The 16614-nt window shown below is 41.4% G+C and overlaps 2 protein-coding genes across 2 annotated transcripts in view; one reads left to right on the plus strand and one right to left on the minus strand.

The window, feature by feature from the left end:
* Positions 1 to 1498: 1498 nt before the first annotated feature.
* POLG2 (DNA polymerase gamma 2, accessory subunit) overlaps positions 1499 to 16614 on the minus strand; it is a 21096-nt gene continuing 5980 nt past the window's right edge. Inside the window, exons 3-18 of the mRNA XM_027691848.1 lie at positions 16193 to 16540; positions 15713 to 15839; positions 15458 to 15563; positions 14921 to 15094; positions 13748 to 13888; positions 12827 to 12907; positions 12182 to 12282; positions 11133 to 11294; positions 10659 to 10739; positions 8773 to 8866; positions 8440 to 8578; positions 7360 to 7507; positions 6666 to 7046; positions 2451 to 2541; positions 1965 to 2156; positions 1499 to 1590 (exon numbers count right to left, since the gene is read on the minus strand). Coding sequence (XP_027547649.1) covers positions 10727 to 10739; positions 11133 to 11294; positions 12182 to 12282; positions 12827 to 12907; positions 13748 to 13888; positions 14921 to 15094; positions 15458 to 15563; positions 15713 to 15839; positions 16193 to 16540 — 1253 coding nt within the window. The 3' untranslated portion in view covers positions 1499 to 1590; positions 1965 to 2156; positions 2451 to 2541; ... (3 more) ...; positions 8773 to 8866; positions 10659 to 10726. The remainder of the gene's footprint in view (positions 1591 to 1964; positions 2157 to 2450; positions 2542 to 6665; positions 7047 to 7359; positions 7508 to 8439; positions 8579 to 8772; positions 8867 to 10658; positions 10740 to 11132; positions 11295 to 12181; positions 12283 to 12826; positions 12908 to 13747; positions 13889 to 14920; positions 15095 to 15457; positions 15564 to 15712; positions 15840 to 16192; positions 16541 to 16614) is intronic.
* Positions 4826 to 10695, plus strand: MILR1 (mast cell immunoglobulin like receptor 1). Its single transcript, XM_027692036.1, has 8 exons — positions 4826 to 5356; positions 5447 to 5491; positions 6310 to 6597; positions 6836 to 7120; positions 7607 to 7720; positions 8136 to 8225; positions 9029 to 9091; positions 9423 to 10695. The coding sequence occupies exons 1-8, from the start codon at positions 5323 to 5325 to the stop codon at positions 9473 to 9475; spliced, it is 972 nt and encodes a 323-aa protein (XP_027547837.1). The 5' UTR covers positions 4826 to 5322; the 3' UTR covers positions 9476 to 10695.

A 16614-nucleotide genomic window follows, 5' to 3' on the forward strand; every position in this document is an offset into this window, starting at 1 on the left:
CTCCTCTGGGAATTCTCTGTTTCTACTGGCTGGATCCCCTGCTGCTTGCTTTCATCTGACATTTCCTAAGAGCCCTCAGCTCTGGCATCCGAACAGAGCTCCGCTGAAACAAGAGGCAAAGCCTATTTTGCTAACTAAGGGAAAAATGCTGAATAAGATTTTCAAATTTTTCCCTCTGCAAATACAGTGTTTTCAGGCAATCCCTTATGACAGGAAAGGGAGCTCGGAGTTCCCAGCCCATTCCAGCTGTTTGTTTCCCTGTGCTCTCCGGGCTGGCGTGACAGCAAAGAGCGGCCGCGGTGCTGGTGCTCAGCACTGACATCTCACTTCCTCACACAGCACACACCGAGTCCAGCCAATTCTGGGGCCCCTCAACTTTGCCTCCTGCTCTCAAATGCCTGTTCCTGAGGGCAGTTTCACTTTCTTCAGAAAAGAATTTCTATCTCACCAACAAAAACTTTTGTGGGGTCAGAAATCTCATCCCTTATACATAATTTCTTGTATAAGTTCACTGATTTTAAAAAGAGTTAATTGCTACAGAGGTGTGTCTGTAAATGTTTGGGGTTTTTTCTAACTTTTATTTTAAAATTTATAAAAATTCAGAGATCTGGGTCCATCTATACCGAAGTCAACACAAGTTTTCCAGTAACTAAATCAAGACCAAAAAAGCAGTTCTGATTTCTAATCCTCCAATTCCTGACACAGATAATCATTAAATTATTTTGATTTCTTGCAGCTGTGAGCTGTTTTGCTCAATTCTAAATTCCTGTTTCAGTACACTCATAGATAATAGAACTATGACAAACATTGCTGTTTACACAAGTCTGGACAAATCCCTGGTGAACTGTGAATTAAACAAGTTCTTTCTACATATATTTTCAGGGCATACTGTTCTGTCTTGAATGTGGGACACTTGCATCATTAGTCTTTGTTTTAAAAGTGTCTCTTTATACCTCCCCAGAGAATAATTAAAAATTAATTTTCCTCCATGGATTTGAATATTTACAGAGTACAAGAAAGAAATTAACCCTGCCCTTTTTTCCAGGAGTCTGGAAGTTCTACAGTTTACAGAAACTCTGGATTGCCAGTTTGTGCATCTGGGAATAAATTGCATTTCACAATGGCACCATCTGCTGGGAGATGAGCACAGCAGTGAAGTGCAATTAAACATGTGATTACTGGTATCCAACACCTCCTCCAAATGGCAACATAAATTAAACCTGGAAAAGCAACTGAAGGAACCAGGGAGCTGATAATGATAGAATGTCACTGAGACTTTCACACTGGAATTTTTCTTTTTAATACAACAGGAGCTAATTATTGCTATTTGGTTTGTATGCTTCCTTACTGATACGGTGCAACATTGAGAAGAACACTAGAAATCTAACCTTGACTTGTATTTCATGTAGCACAAACCTCCACGTATCTCATCAGTTAGATAAAAGGAGAGAAATTCCTTCTTTCAGAGATGTGAAATCAATTTATGATTCCATTATTCTTGTGGTCTGTGATACCACCTTGACCTTTCCCTGCACCAGCAGCGTGTGAGTGACTCAGCCCCTCGAGGGCATTTTTAACTGCTGTCCACTCCTGCATTAACAAGTTCCTCTGTTTAGAAACACACAACACGGCTTGTGTCACTGTCACACACTGTCCTTCCCTGGCACTACACCAGGATTTGCATTTATTTTCTTGAATATCCAGCATTTCTGGATGCAGCTGAAAACCAGCTTTGAGCTCTGCAAGAATATCCCTCACAGAGGATGGACAGTGACAGAGAAGAGATCAGAAACTTCTGGCTGCAGAGGGAATTAATCTGGAAATATTTCTCCTTGGTGATTCTCCAAGAATAATTCCACATAAGTATAATTCAGTTGGTAGTGACTCAACAAGCTGGTCCAAGTTGACAGGAAACCTTTCAGCAGAGTTAACACAAACAGAGGCAGAACTGATCTGCTCCTTACCTGCAGCAGGTGCTCACACACAGCCAGTGCTGCCACTCATGTAACTGCTGGTTAAACTGCACAGAGGGGCAGATACTCCTCAGAGACACCTCAGAGTACACCAACAGAGGTTTGAAAAGGGATGAAAAACAGATAAGAGTGCTGGTAGATGTAATTATTTTTTAGCATTTTTCTTTTCATTCAGTATGTTTTCTAAGGAAAAAAAAAATTAACTTTTATCAGAGGTTAGGCAGCAGAAAAAAGTTAAAATTACAACTATGAGTTTGTAAAGAAGGCTGATTAAGCTGACTAAGAGAGTACTCCATATTTTTCAACCACAGCACTCTTATAGCAATTCCTGAACACATTTCTCTGGAACACTCTTCATACAGTGATGTCTGAATTTATCCCACGAGAAATGTATTAGTAACCCCAGTTTTCCGTGTCCCACCCAAATTCTTTCTTTCTTTTTCCAGTTTTGGGAGAGGATTCAGAGGACAGACATACCACATTTCATCTTTGGGAGATGTGGGAGATGCTAGGTTATCAAACTGGGTGCTCAAAAGTTCCTTTCACCTGCTGACATGTCCTTTGTAACCTGCAGTTAATTGAAAACCATCACTGCATCAAAATTCTCATTCAGAACCTGAGCATCACTGCAAGAAATTTAAAGCTACCTTAAATATCCATATACAAGAGATAATTTCCTCTTCTGCTCTTAATTGTCCTCCAGAAAAACAATTCTCTCACAAACACCAAGTAGTTAAAAAAAACAGCAGACTGGTTCCCACAGCTATTTTTACAGGAGTGTAAAAATGCAGTATTCAGTGAGGATCAAGCTATATCAGTAAGACCTTTCTGCAGACAAAACAGAGCCTTAATTTAATTCATCACCAGACATTGCTGTCAGTACATGGTGATTTCTAGCAAACCTTCTGCAGATATCTACTGTAGCAGATGCTCCTCCAGAACCTCTCAGGATGAGAAACTGGGGCTGGGAATAACTTTCATAATTCTGTTGAAAAATGCAAATTTCCCTGGAAGCCTGTGATAGAACAGACACAGTGTGAAGCTTTCACAGCCTTACTACAGAACACTATCACACTATTTACGTTCTCAAGTCTTCACTGACCTTGTGAATGAAAGCTCAGTTTGGGTTTTACCCTCTTCCACCTGCTCGCTTGAGGCAGAATATTGTCACAGCACCAAGTGATACATATTTCCCTTTCTGACTTTTTAACTTACTTATTTTGGCTGGATGGCTTCTGTTCTGTAATGTCATGTTCATTACTCTTTGCTAAATTTATTCAGCTCTTCTTACATGTACAGCCACATTAATTGCAGGCAGGAAACTCATACATCTAATAAAAAGGGAACTCTGAGCTTACACAATATCTTACTGTTGGCATAAAACTCTCTGTATACATGCTGAACAAAGCAACATCGCCTTAGTCCAAAGTCAATAGCCAGTCCTGCCAGAAAAACAATCAGCATGGAAGTAAACTCACTTCCAAACAGAAACCAGGCCTTTGGACTCGTCCTCTTTGGACACCCAGGTTGTGCATCCCGAGGGAACCTGCACACACACCATTGAAGCTGCTGTACATGAGAGATCCTGGTGACTACCAGACTTTTATTTTCTGAAAGACACGGCCAAATTCACAGCTCATTTGCTGGGTAACCATTCCCCATTGCCCACACACAACATGAAGCAGCTTCTTAGAAAGAGAAAAGCGTTGGGTGGTGGGTGAGCACCTGCAGGGCCTCTGAGGGGACACACCCACCTCTGAGGGGACACCATCCCGGGCCGCCAGTGCCTCAGGGACTGTGTGTGTGGGTTTCTGACAAGAACAGGCTCCCACAACAGGAAAATGCACAAACCCCCCAACAGTTCTTCCCCCAACAGCTGCATTTTCACACATGCTTCCTGACAGCTGTGAAAAGATGTTCCGCCCTTGCGGTTTGCTGTCAGCGTTTCCAAACCAGAAACATTTGTGAGGGGAGGGTGGAGATTGTCTTAGAAGAAATTAAGAAAACAAAACAAAACAAAACCCCTCCACCCCCAAAATTTAAAAAAAAAAGAAAAACAAGGGGGAAGGAAGTGCACACACATTCTGTAAGGAAGTTTTGCAATGCTGCAACAGCCGAGGATTTGGGAGGGATCCTGTATTACACCTCCAGACTGCCTTGTTGCCTTCAGAAACTGAAAACTAAGAAATAGGAAATAAGATGAGGATCACAACAACTCTTTCAAGGCATGTTCTGTGTAAGCAATCACTTCCTCACACACAACAGGGCCTGGAGCCCCTCAGAAGGCACTGCCCGTGCATAGCTGATGATTACACTTACTTTGCCCAGAGGATGACAAGGAAAGAACATCTGCTTGCCAAGACTGTAATTTGTATTACGGATTAGCTCATCAAATTAGTCATCAAGTTTGTTTATGCAGTGCTGTTGAACTCAAGTTCTTTATGAGATCTGTAGCATCTAATACAAGGTCTCACTTCCTCACAGCCTCACATTTGAAGTTTGACCAAAATATTTTCCAAACACGCTGGCAAGCTATAAATATTTATTAGCATCCTAAAACTTCTATAAATTTGATACTCTCTTTTTTCTGGGCTGTTTTTTTTTAATTATATTGCTGCTAAAAAACACCCAGTACCACATACTTCCTTAGTCTCAGCCATATGATCACTTGCACTATCTGTGGCAAACATGTGACTTTTTGATACGGATCAGTGATTGATCTCATTCTCTTTTAAGAACAGTACCAGAAAAACTACCCAAAGGAGGTTGTAGCCAGGTGGGGGGTGGTCTCTTCTCCCTAGTAACAAGTGATAGGACAAGAGGAAACAGCCTCAAGTTGTACCAGGGGAGGTTTATATTGGATATTAGGAAAAATTTCTTCATGGGAAGAATTTCTGCTCTGGGAAGTGGTGGGATCAGCAACCCTGGAGGGATTTCAAACACGTGTGGATGTGGCACTTGGGGACATGGTTTAGTGGTGGACTTGGCAATGGTCAGACTCAATGATCTCAGAGTTCTCTTCCAGCCTCAGTGATTCTATGATTCCATACACAGCAGCACGGTTCTACCACCCAACTCACATGGAAAACCACTGATTGTGTCCTAGAACAACTCTGGGCAACATTTACCTGCATCCCAAACTGCTGCTCCTCACTCTGCCCACTACCCTGCCTACCACAGGCTAAATGTGCACGGAACATGACAAAAAACTCTTCACTGAAACATCAGTAGAGATCAGCACTGTTTCCATATATAGAACTTCCTCAAGCCCTGGAGCCACTCCTCAATCTCTTTTGAAAGAAAGATCTGCCATGTAACTCCACCAGCTCTCTTGCCCCGCATCAAGAAAATGTTTTTTCTCACAATTCTGCTGTTTTCCTACTGTAAGCCAAGGACGTTTCTTTCCTACTCCAAATCTTTCTAAACCAGAACCACTGTTTCTCACCTGAAAGCTTTTCTTTTTCTTCTCTTAGCTCAAATGTCTCAGCAGATACAGAAAACTCCTGCAAGTGGCAAAGGTAAGTTCACTTTTGTTGATTTTGAGATATGTGCTGCAATCGACTCTTAACCAAAAAGCGGGGAAGGGATTTAAAAATGTCCAAAAAGTTCATGTAAAATTAAATCTTTTGCCTGTCTGTGCAGTGAGGCAGTTTACAAGTCTCTTTGCTGACCTGTCTGTACAGTCAAAATTGCTTTAAGTTGTTAAAATATTTTTTCCCCACTAGAAATGTTGTGATTTATTTTAGTTAGGACTAATTTAGTACCATTTTTTATGAAAAGATAAGTTTTTGTTACAAAATTATTCGTATAATATCATAAAAGGAAACAAATCCGAGAGGCCATCAAGGTCCCTGCTACTATTATTTAAAAGTTCAATCTACTTACACAAGGTTAATTCTGCCTTTTTACATACAGCCACAAATAAATTACTGCTTTTGCTTTCAGGTTCACATGCTACCTTTCATATAGCATATAAGGTTATTTTCTCCTACAATTAACACTCCTAATACTTGATTTATCTTTTGTACTTCTATTATTTTAATTGCAGCTGTAGTTCAAAAGTATTTTTATTGGTTCTCCTGGACACATATGTGGGCTTTGTGTGGCTGCGCCCTCTTTTGCATGAAGACACGCACTTTTTGTCATGTGTGAAGCTGCATACTGGTTTTAAAAAGTACGAACTTGAGTTGCCTGCTATTGGAGGTGGAAAAAAGTACATAATGCCCTATTTCAACAGAAATAAATATAGCTCGGTTCTCAACATATTTTGGGAAAAATCTGGGAGTTTTTTGGGTGATAGGTGCAGTCAACTCACTCAGAAGTTTCTCCTTTCCAGGGATCATGTCCAACCCCAAGCTCGTACTGGATCAGAGGAGTTTGAATGTGGTGATGAACCAGAACGTGACCCTCTACTGCTGCTCTGCCTCTGGATCTCCCCCTGTCAGATACATCTTGTTCAAACACAACCAGCAGGTTTCCTCTTTGAACAGGTCAGACTCGACCCCTGCCTTGTTTACCTTGACTATCAGCTCTGTCAGTGACGTGGGTCCCTACAAATGCAAAGCTGAGTACAACACCTCCAGTGATGGAAAATACAGCAACAGCCTCAACTTCACCCTTATAGGTATGTCTGGCTGTGCACCTTCCCAGCACTCTTTATTTTAGGGGCACGGTCTTGCCTGAGGAGCTGACCTTTACTGCAGATGGCTGTTATTCCCTCAGGAGTCAGCAGTGCTGCCCTGCCCTGGCTCGCCAACCCTCCATCCTCAGTGCCCACCTCATTTTCTTGCTTAACTCTGAGTCTTGCTTGGAGCTTGTGTCCTGTACTCAGTGATTGAGCCTTTTCAGTTTTCTTTTCTCAGAGCCAATTTCCAAACCAGTGCTGAGCTCACCCACCTCTCACACAACGAAAGGCCAGAACGTGACCCTGTCTTGTTTCTCCGAGAACGGATCTCTTCCCATCACTTACACATTCTTCAAGGGAAAACAAAGCATCTCTCCCCCAAAGATGATGCATGAGAGGGAAGCAGCTGTGATTTTTGTATTTGTCAATTCCTCTACTGACTCTGGAATCTATAAATGCAAAGCTAATAATAGTTTTCCCAATAGTATGAAATACAGCAACAGTTTCAACTTCACATTAGCAGGTAAGTGTGTGTGAAAAGAGTTACCACTGACAAACAGGGACCATACAAAGTTCAGAATGTTGTCATGATCCAAGTTTTTTAGCCAGATATTTTGTTCCTGCAATATCATGTTCAAAATACCATTTTTTACGATAAAAAAAAAATTTTAGTTTTTCAAATGCATGCAAAACCACAGAATTCCACGCAACCTAGACAGGAGAAGTTGAAGTGCCCATGAAGAATGACTGTAAAAGACTCACTTTTACAAGAGACCCCTGGTCCACCTTGGGGAGAGTCTGGTTTTATTTTTCTCTCTGGTCCTAGGAAAGAGCCTCCTGGCACCAGCAAGCTGGGGCACAGTGCCCTCAAGACTCTCTTTAGTTACACTAACCACAGTTAATCCAAAAGCTGAAAAAAATGCCAAGGTGTTGATTTTAATGCATAGAAAATACATAAAATGCAAAACATTTCATTGCATAAACACTTTTTTCTTCTTCTTTTTGGCAGAAGAGAAAAGCCATTCTCAGGCCCTGATAATTTCTCTTGGGTTGATACTGCTACTACTCGTAATAGGATTTGCTCTGGCAATTCCATTTTTCATAATTCCTTCATATAAAGCAAGTGAGTTATCTGAATGTCTCTTTCATTTTCATTTATGTTGTCAATATATTTTAGTGTGTAAACATCACCTTACCAGTAGAGTAGTTCTTGGTGATTTAGGATGTTGTCAAGTCTCCTCTCAACCAGCACTGGCAACTTAACATTGACAAGGCAAAACTTCTACCCTGTTTTGGATGGCAGGTCTGGGATGGGAATAACAAAGCAACATCTAATGTAATACACACAAACACTGGAAGGAATGAGATCTCTATTAAAATCTATTAAAATGCCCTTGGTTAAAGAGCAATATTTATCATGAAAATAACATTATCTGAGCTCTCTAAATATTCAAAAAATACCATGAAACTGTTTACTTCCCTCTTAAGAAAAACTGATACAGGTATACAGACATGTGTCTTTCTTTTACAATTTGCAGAAAAATATAAGTCTACCAGGCCCTCAACTGGCTTTACATCAACAGTGAATGTAGAGGAGACTGAAAATGATGTCATATATGCAGAGATTGGTAAGTTCATGTCACCCCCCTGCAGTCAGGATAGTGTGGGCACAGCTCTTCAGGTACTGCAGGAGCCTCATACATGGATTCCCTCAGAATCCATATTTGGCATAACCTGTCAACCATGCAGCCAAAACTGCAGCTGGTTAAATGAAATGAGGTTCTATGTGTTTACTAAGAGCCAACAATGGGCTATATGGAGTTGTAGCAAAATAAAACTTACGTAGCTCCTGCGTTCTGTTCAAAATTGTTCAGTGCTTCTGCTCTTTATTCCATGTTTCTGAAGTTTGACAAGACTCAGTTCAAACTTAAATTATGAAGTGACAACAAAGCAACTGACTTAAGATATTGTGCTGCTTCAGCTGCAGAAAATACACAATAACAAAGACATTCCCCAACAACCACAATGCTCTGAACATGGGAGTTTTCTCTATTTGCTCTACATGTGAATGTCTCTTCTGAAGGGGAAAAAGAAACCCCCAAACCAAACCAATAGCGAGGGCATTATGTTTCCCATTTCTGAATATCAAAATGGAGTAATTCTCTCCAAACTAACCTGCCTTCCTGATCCTGCAGTACACTGGTAAGGTCCTCACTGCCCTGCTGTGCAGCTGCTCGTGCCAGGGATCACTCAGCACCCCACCCACAGCCTGCAAGGACAGGGACAAGAGCTCTGATAAGGCCTGTGAATGCTACACATAACAGGATTTATATTCACTATAGAATCTCACTGCTTTATTTCAAGATTATAGAAAAAAAAAAGTCTGATCTAGTTGCTTGTAATTAACTGTTGTTCACCATCTTTAATCCAGAGCCTGTTAAGCCAGAAGAAGAATACATCAACTTTTCTGTTATTAGAAGAGAAGATGAAAAAGGTGAAAACCTCAAGCTATAATATTGGAATATCTGATGCTCACAAACATGTTTTGAGGGGACTTTGCTGGGTGGAGGCAGGGCTTAGATAGTTGTAGTTGCTTATGAAATTGCTTAGTTACCACTGAGAAATTAAAGTAACTTTAAGACCTTTTGAGGGGGGAAAAAAGAAAAAGAAAAGAAGACAACTATCCTATGACCCAAAAACTCAACAGCCTCACTATGAGACCATGCAGATGTTATTAGTAACCACATTGCTGATGTAATGTTAATTCTTCTACTGGGTATCTGTATCAAAAAAGCAATTATGAATTGTGCTATTCTGGCTTTTAGCAGGGAAGAGGGAATGTACTACAGTCTATTCAAAGGTCCTCATCAGAAACTGAGTATCAGGTATGATCTCTTTTGTGGTTAACTTACTCACATGTTTTTAAAGAATTTTTCAGTCCCCAAATGTGATAAGTTCCAGCAAGTTTCACAGAAGGAGATGATGTTCAGATACCAGTTTCCTGGCCTAGGCAGTTTGTAGACAGATAAAATCAAAATCTCAGAGTTATCATATCTAAGGACTTCAACTTAGGAGAAAAAGCAGAACAGATAACAATTGGAATTATTGAACAGCAATTCCATTATGACAAACAGCAGCTTATTGCCCAAACAGCACCATAAAAGCCACACCAAAGCAATGCAATCACTGCCAGGTATAACATCCTGCTGGACACAATATATAGTCTGGCATTACTGGCATCTGATGAATAAACAGAAAGGAATAAATTATTTAAAGCTTTCACCCAGCCCCAAGTTCCTGTACAGTTAACAATTCTCCTAAAGCAGAAACTGGATTGGGTGCAGACATAAGATAATCAAAAGGCTTTAGTTCAGTATAAATAAAAAAAACATATAATCCCAAGTGTGTCCTCTTAGGCACACACAGGAGGATCTGTGTTTGGCCTCAGTACCTGTAAGGATGGGAATTTCTCAGTTCTACATTATTTCAGCTCTCAGGGTAGGGATAGGATGTCAAAATTAACTTTTGGAACAGCTAATTCCAAAACAAATTCTGCATCCTGCTACAGGCCGTTCTTAAATAATCCTGGGTTGTTCTAATATCATTCCACAGCCAGTTAATTTAGAATTCCACACGTTTAACAAGTCACACTATGCTGACCTTGCACTATATCTAACATAATTACACTACGCAGCAATTATTGTTACAAATAACTCATTTTTAGTTAAGAAGAAAATTTTAAGGCAAGTTCCTGTGTTTCATGACACTGATGACTATCAGAGGCCACGTGCCTTGTTGCACACACTTTAAGCACTTTACACAGTGACTCAACAAGCTCTGAACATGTTGTACATCTCCAGAAGATCAGAAACACTCAATTCTGTATCTCTGCAAACTCCTGTATCTGATTTTCAACACTATGCTCAGCAGGAAAAATGTGATCACACATTAGTCTTTTTCCAGCATTTTATATACATAGACCTTTTCTTTCCACAAAAAATGCTTGTAAAAACCTTTACAATTTATTTAAATCTATTCCTCTGTTACTCTTGATAACTTACTTCTGATTTTTATGCTTATCAAGTGCAAGATGAAGTAGCTTGAATGTTGAAGAACTGGGGCCATGTGATTAAAACACATTCCTACAAACAGACAGTACAAATATACTGATTTATTTAAACGTTTAAGATTTGGAAGTCTTTTATATAAAATCCCATTTTCCAGCAGAGATCATAATCGTGTCAGCAATACAGATGAAAGCTGAACTTTTAGCTTAGGATGGAGTACTTTTACCTGACAGTAAAGACATGAATGAGGATATGGTTAGCCCTGCTAACCAGGGACAAGTTGCATCTCTTGCCTCTTTCCAAGGAAACCTGGAAGACCTGGATGGCCTAGATTTGGCAGCAAACAGATGCACCATCAAACTTTAGCAGAGCTATTTGCAGAGAAACCACCGAGTCCATGACAATGCTGAAACCGGTCCAGGCACAGAGGTTTAAGAAAATCCCTTTATTCAGTGAATTTCAGCTTACACATTTTTGGCTGACGTCACATATTTAGTTAAGAAGTCCTTCAGCCTAGAAATGTGCATCATTTCCTTCATGGTGGTATCTCTGCTCCTCAGCTGGACCACCCCGTTCTCCAGAGTGGCATCAGTTATCAAGATCATGAAGAGAATACTCATCTCATCGTACCTGGAAAGAAAAGAGTCCCCCTGTTACTGCTTTTGGTGTGTGGAAAAAAATCAGATAAATTATGTGCCAATGACTATAAACTGTAAATATTTATTTTTGCTGTATTGCACTAAGTCCAGCATGACGACACCAGTTTTCTTGTTGCCATTCCTTGCTTTCCTGATTACATTTCTTTAAATTATTTAGCTACTTTAGTACATAAAAGAATGTTGTTTAGTGACCTATTACAGGAATATTTTTGCAGAAGTAGAATTTATCTGACTTACTTTGAATACTACTGCACATGAACAAATAGTTCTATTTATTTTCTCTAAGAAATATTCATCAATATGCTCAAGATCCACTGACATGAGCAGCCATATGCCCCAAATTCACTCCTGATAAACAAATCATACATGAAGCCCCCAAATGGAATAGCTGTTTTTATATCCACAAATAATTCCATCACATACATTGACAGTAATGGTTCCAGATTTGGAAGAACTTTTAAGACTAGACACAGTGTGCTATTTGAAACAGTACTTAAGAATGAAACACAGAACCAGAGCAGATGCAAAAATAGGGGGTGAGGGTGGGAAACAGTTCTGAGAGCTTCTGACTCATGTGAAGAAATTTATTTTCAATAGGAGAGTCTCTAAAAGGCATTTCACACTTCCAGGGAGATAACAGTAACACATGAAAGGCTTATACTTAATTTAAAAAATGAACAACGTGCTTTTCATAATAAAACTACTCAAATCTAAGTCTGTAGTTTGGGATCAAAGCCTTCAGTCACGTGGTTACTGCACCCAAGGACTTCTTACTGAAATCAGGCATATTTGCACTAGTCCACAGAAAGTCATCTTTCACCTTCATAGTTTAATTTACCAAAGATTGTTTCTCCTTACTTTGTATAAAGCTGTTCCAGAGACACTGGCACAGTTTCAAGATAACCTGGCCACACAGAAATTCTGTTTTCTGTCAGTTCATTGAACAGTCCTTGACAAACCTGTGATCATTTAAAAACAAAAGTTAAAAGAGAGACTTTGAGGGTCTGAGACTCTACAAAGAAACCATTAGAACTCCAGCATGTGTGGTATTAACATTCCTAGCTGGTGTTAATTTGCTGGTTGAAATAATCTCCAAATGGAAAGCAGCCTGGCAATTAAATCTCCATTTCTGTTTAAAAACAGTGTAAGTTTCCTCCTTTCTGTGAGGACTGACAATGACTGACTGACATAAAAACTTTAAAAAAATCCTTCTGAAGATGCAACCCATGTGTAATTAAGATAATTCTGAAATATTAAGAAGCTGGGAGGGACTGTGTTATTTATTTTCCTTAATTTTGCATGGAACAAGTATCAGGTCTATTAACAGCACCAAAAGCAGTGTGTCCACACAGGGAACTGCCTGCAGTGAACTTCTTTGGCTGTGACTCACAAGCTGCACAGCAGGAATCAAAGCAGCAGAAAAATTTTCCCCAACACAAACCCTGTCTGAACTGTAACATGGAGATTCAATGCTCAAAATTAAAATACTGTCTTACAACATACCTGTCTCAGCTCTGTTGTTGGACCTTTTCCTACGTCCAAGGCCACTTTAAGAGGTGCTAAACAAGGATGTAGCTTAAGTACCTTATAAATTTACAAAAAGCAACAGATTACCAAATTTGTTCAGCACACAATTCTACAGAACTAGGAAATAGTAAGTATTTTTAACTGAAATTAAGGCTCTAAACAGGCAAAACTTTTCTCATAGCACAAATTCCTGAATTAGCAGCAAGCTGTATTTTATATAACTAGCACACTCATACTCCAGCTAGATTCACAGGGTAGAAATTACTCCATTTTGGCTGAGCCCCAGGAAAGAAATGAAGATTTGTTAGCAGAGCTCCATCATCCTGAACGGAGCCAGAGTGATCAGAGACAGCCCAGCAGACAGTTCCCATCCAGTCTACTGCCTGTTCTTAAAGAACAAACAGCTGTTTGGGTGACAAGCCCTGTCTGACAGCCAGCACTCAAACTGCAGAGAAACAGGGTAAAAATGGGAATAACCATGGTCCTTGGGAAGATGCCCCACTACCACCTGTGACCCACTATTTCTACTCTTCTCAGCCACCTTCAAATGCTGCTGGAAGAGACAAATTCCTCTTTTCCGCAAACTGCAGCTACATTCCAACTTCTCTTAACTCCTTCACTGCTTGCATGGCAAGAGCCTGCCTACCCATCAGAGAAAAAGGTAAAACAGGAAAGGGAACCTCAGAATGAGAGAAAAAAATGCTTATGTGGGTGACAAGGCCTGCTGGGCAGTGCCATGGGGCCAGCCTGGTGCTACCAGTGAGAACAGTCAGTCTGCATCCATTTGGGAAGGGAAGAGGATAGCCAGGTGGAAAAAGGAGACATTTCCATGGTTGAATTTACATCGTCTGCAGCTTTTGTACTTAGACTTCTGTTACACTTTCTACAGAAAGGTACCTTTCTCTGTGAATTTTTCTTTGTTGTTAATGGATTCTCAGCCAGCTGTAGGGAATCAAAGAGATAGGCCAAGACTCCTCGGTCCAGGTTTCCATTCATAGACAGAACATGAGGAATAACATTCTTCCTTCCATCTCGGCCCTAAAGAGAAAAAAACACAAAGGGAAACATCAAAGATTGACCCAAAAAGCCTTTTGCTTGCTTTAAATGTATAATGAGGCATTGAGGTAGAGTACCTTTATTATGTTTAAAGCACAATCAGACATGTATTTTAAAAAGTTACCAGAATTCTCAGAAGTGTAACCAGGTAACACTGTAACACTGGGGAAAGCAGAAGGTCAGAGCAGGATGGAATTAGTCTCTTGCCTGCCACTATGATCATAAATTTAAATCTATGGCAAATACACGTGAAATTGCATTTTCCTTTGGAGGTGTGTAGATTATTTTAAAGTGACCAGGAGGATCTCTCCCCATATTCCAAGAAATCCCTGCCCCAGTTTTGTAGGTGTAGGTTAGTCTTCCACCTTCTCTACAGAAATAAACTGCAAAACCAGGAAAGACTGGACTATCATGAGAAGGAGAAGGTTGCAATTTACTGATAAAATACCAAATTACTCTCATTTTCTCTGTTCAGCCTGACTTCAAACATTGCCATTCACTAGAAGTTTGTCCCCCTCCAATATATTCAGTGGAGAGGTTTCCCTCTGATCCATTCCCCCTCTGAGTATGGTAATTTCAAAAAAGCCATCTGCAGTGTTTATAACCCCTTAACCTACATAATATTCCACATATATGGATGTGAACAGGCTACAGCAAGAAAAAAAACATTTACAGGGGCTTTTTGATGCAAACTGAACACTGCAAAGCACGGTCTGAGTTTCCCTTGACATCTTTTACAGATACAGGTAAAGACTACGGTACTGATAACAGCTGTCTTGTCAATATAGCTCATTTCTAATTACAATTAATTAACTTATTGCAAAAAAAGTCCCAAAACACTATTTTATCAGCTTCTGAAAATGAAGGTCTGACTGCAGAGTGTCAATGGTACTACTTTTACAGCCAACAAATAACAAGACAGTCACCTGCTAAGCAACTGGACCAGCAAAGAAACCATTTCTCTCACACATGACTCTGTTTATCAGAAAAGATTTTTAATATAGTGAAGCTTACAAGTAATTTTGAACTTTCCCCTGGATACATCTGTAACAGTTCGGTATCACCAAGGTTCTTCAATGTTTCTATTGTTTCTGTCCCCCAAGGAAACTTGTAATGTAACTTAAATCCTCTTCTGCCTTCTTCATCATGAAAGTCACTGCTGCTGAAGTTAGACGGGCCTACTGCAAACTGAAAATAAAAGGTGTAAGAGGTGTAATACTGTGAATCTTGTATTAACTAAAAAACCAAGTCTGCAATGCAGGCTGAAGCCTGTGATTTTCAGCAAAAGATTTGTATAAATTACAGCCCAAATCTCTCTGTTGTTTCACGGCATTTTAATCTCACATCACTTACAAACACGAAACATTTGGCTTTCTGTAAGTCATGTGACAAACTTCTTATTGGGTTTGTCACAAACTTCAGTTGCTTTTCAGTTACCACAAGAAATAAGCCCATTTCAGTTGCTAGAACGTAAGGCCATAAAACCAACCAGGGTGACTATTCCCCTTTGAAAGGAGCAGGCCAAGATTCCCAGGGATATGCTGCTGTTACCTTTCTCCACCACTGGAGCCTCTGGCGTAGCCAGTAATCGAGCCACTGTCCTGAAGTTCTGGGAGAACTAAACCATGCAAGCAAGGACGTGGTCCTCTCTCCTATTCTTTAAACAATAGCAAGGGCAGCAAGTTAACACCTTCAGAAATAACAGGGGAAAAAGCAAGAAACAGCATTCAAAAACAATCCAAAAGTGAAACAAGTGTTAACAGCTGCTTTAAGCACGGAAAGGGATTAATCCCCCTAATACTCTACCTTGTAAGGTTTTTGTTGGGTTGCTCACTTTCTGGAAGAGAATGAAAGCACACTCCAATCTGAGCGAGGCCACAAGGTAGTCTTTTGTTCACCAGCTCTAAGCAGCTGACATACTGCGCCAGAACACCTATCAAAAGGTAAATCCCTGATTTTAGTGGCCATCAGGATGATTTTTACGTTTTCAGTCTACCAACAGCAAATGTAGCACATGATACAAGTGTTGTTTGTATGTGAAGCCTCACTAGCACTGATGCTTTGCAGGGACGGGCTCAGCAGCCTGGTTCCTCTGGGCACTTTAGTGCCTTTCCCTTAACTACAGAGTGCACCCTGCCCACCTGTGCTGCTCAGGTCCTCGAAAAGGACACAAACTCACAGCACGCAGCCAACACAGCTGGAAAACTCCCTTAAACGCAGCTGTTTCTCTCCCAGCCAGAACCCCGCTCGCAGGGCCCAGGCTGTGCGGGGCCGCCCGGGACCTACCGGGCAGGAGGCTCTCCCGCAGCACTCCCGCGGCGCCCAGCACTTGGTCCAGGGCCGGGCTGTGCCCACAGCCCTGCAAGGCGTCCCGCAGCGCCTCCGGCTGCAGCAGCCGCAGCCCCCGCGCGTCCCGCGGGGCTCCGGGCGGGCCGTGGAGCGGGGCATCCACGGCGAACACCTGCTCCCGCGGGGGTATGGCCGAGTCCCACCACTGCGCCGCCAGGTTGGCGCGCAGGGCCGCGCCCAGCGGCCCGAGCCCCGGGTGCTGCCCGCTCAGGTAGGCGCGCCAGGGCAGCGGCCCCGCGCCGCCGCGCAGGAAGCGCCGCCGCCAGCACACCTCCAGCAGCTCCGCCCCGCCCGCCGCCTCCGCCCCGCCGCCGCCGCCCGCCGCGTAGGGCCGCGCTGAGCACCCCACCGCGGGAGCC

Source organism: Neopelma chrysocephalum, unplaced genomic scaffold, assembly GCF_003984885.1.
Source record: "Neopelma chrysocephalum unplaced genomic scaffold, ASM398488v2 Primary Assembly neopelma1_84, whole genome shotgun sequence".
Classification (NCBI taxonomy): Eukaryota; Metazoa; Chordata; class Aves; order Passeriformes; family Pipridae; genus Neopelma; species Neopelma chrysocephalum.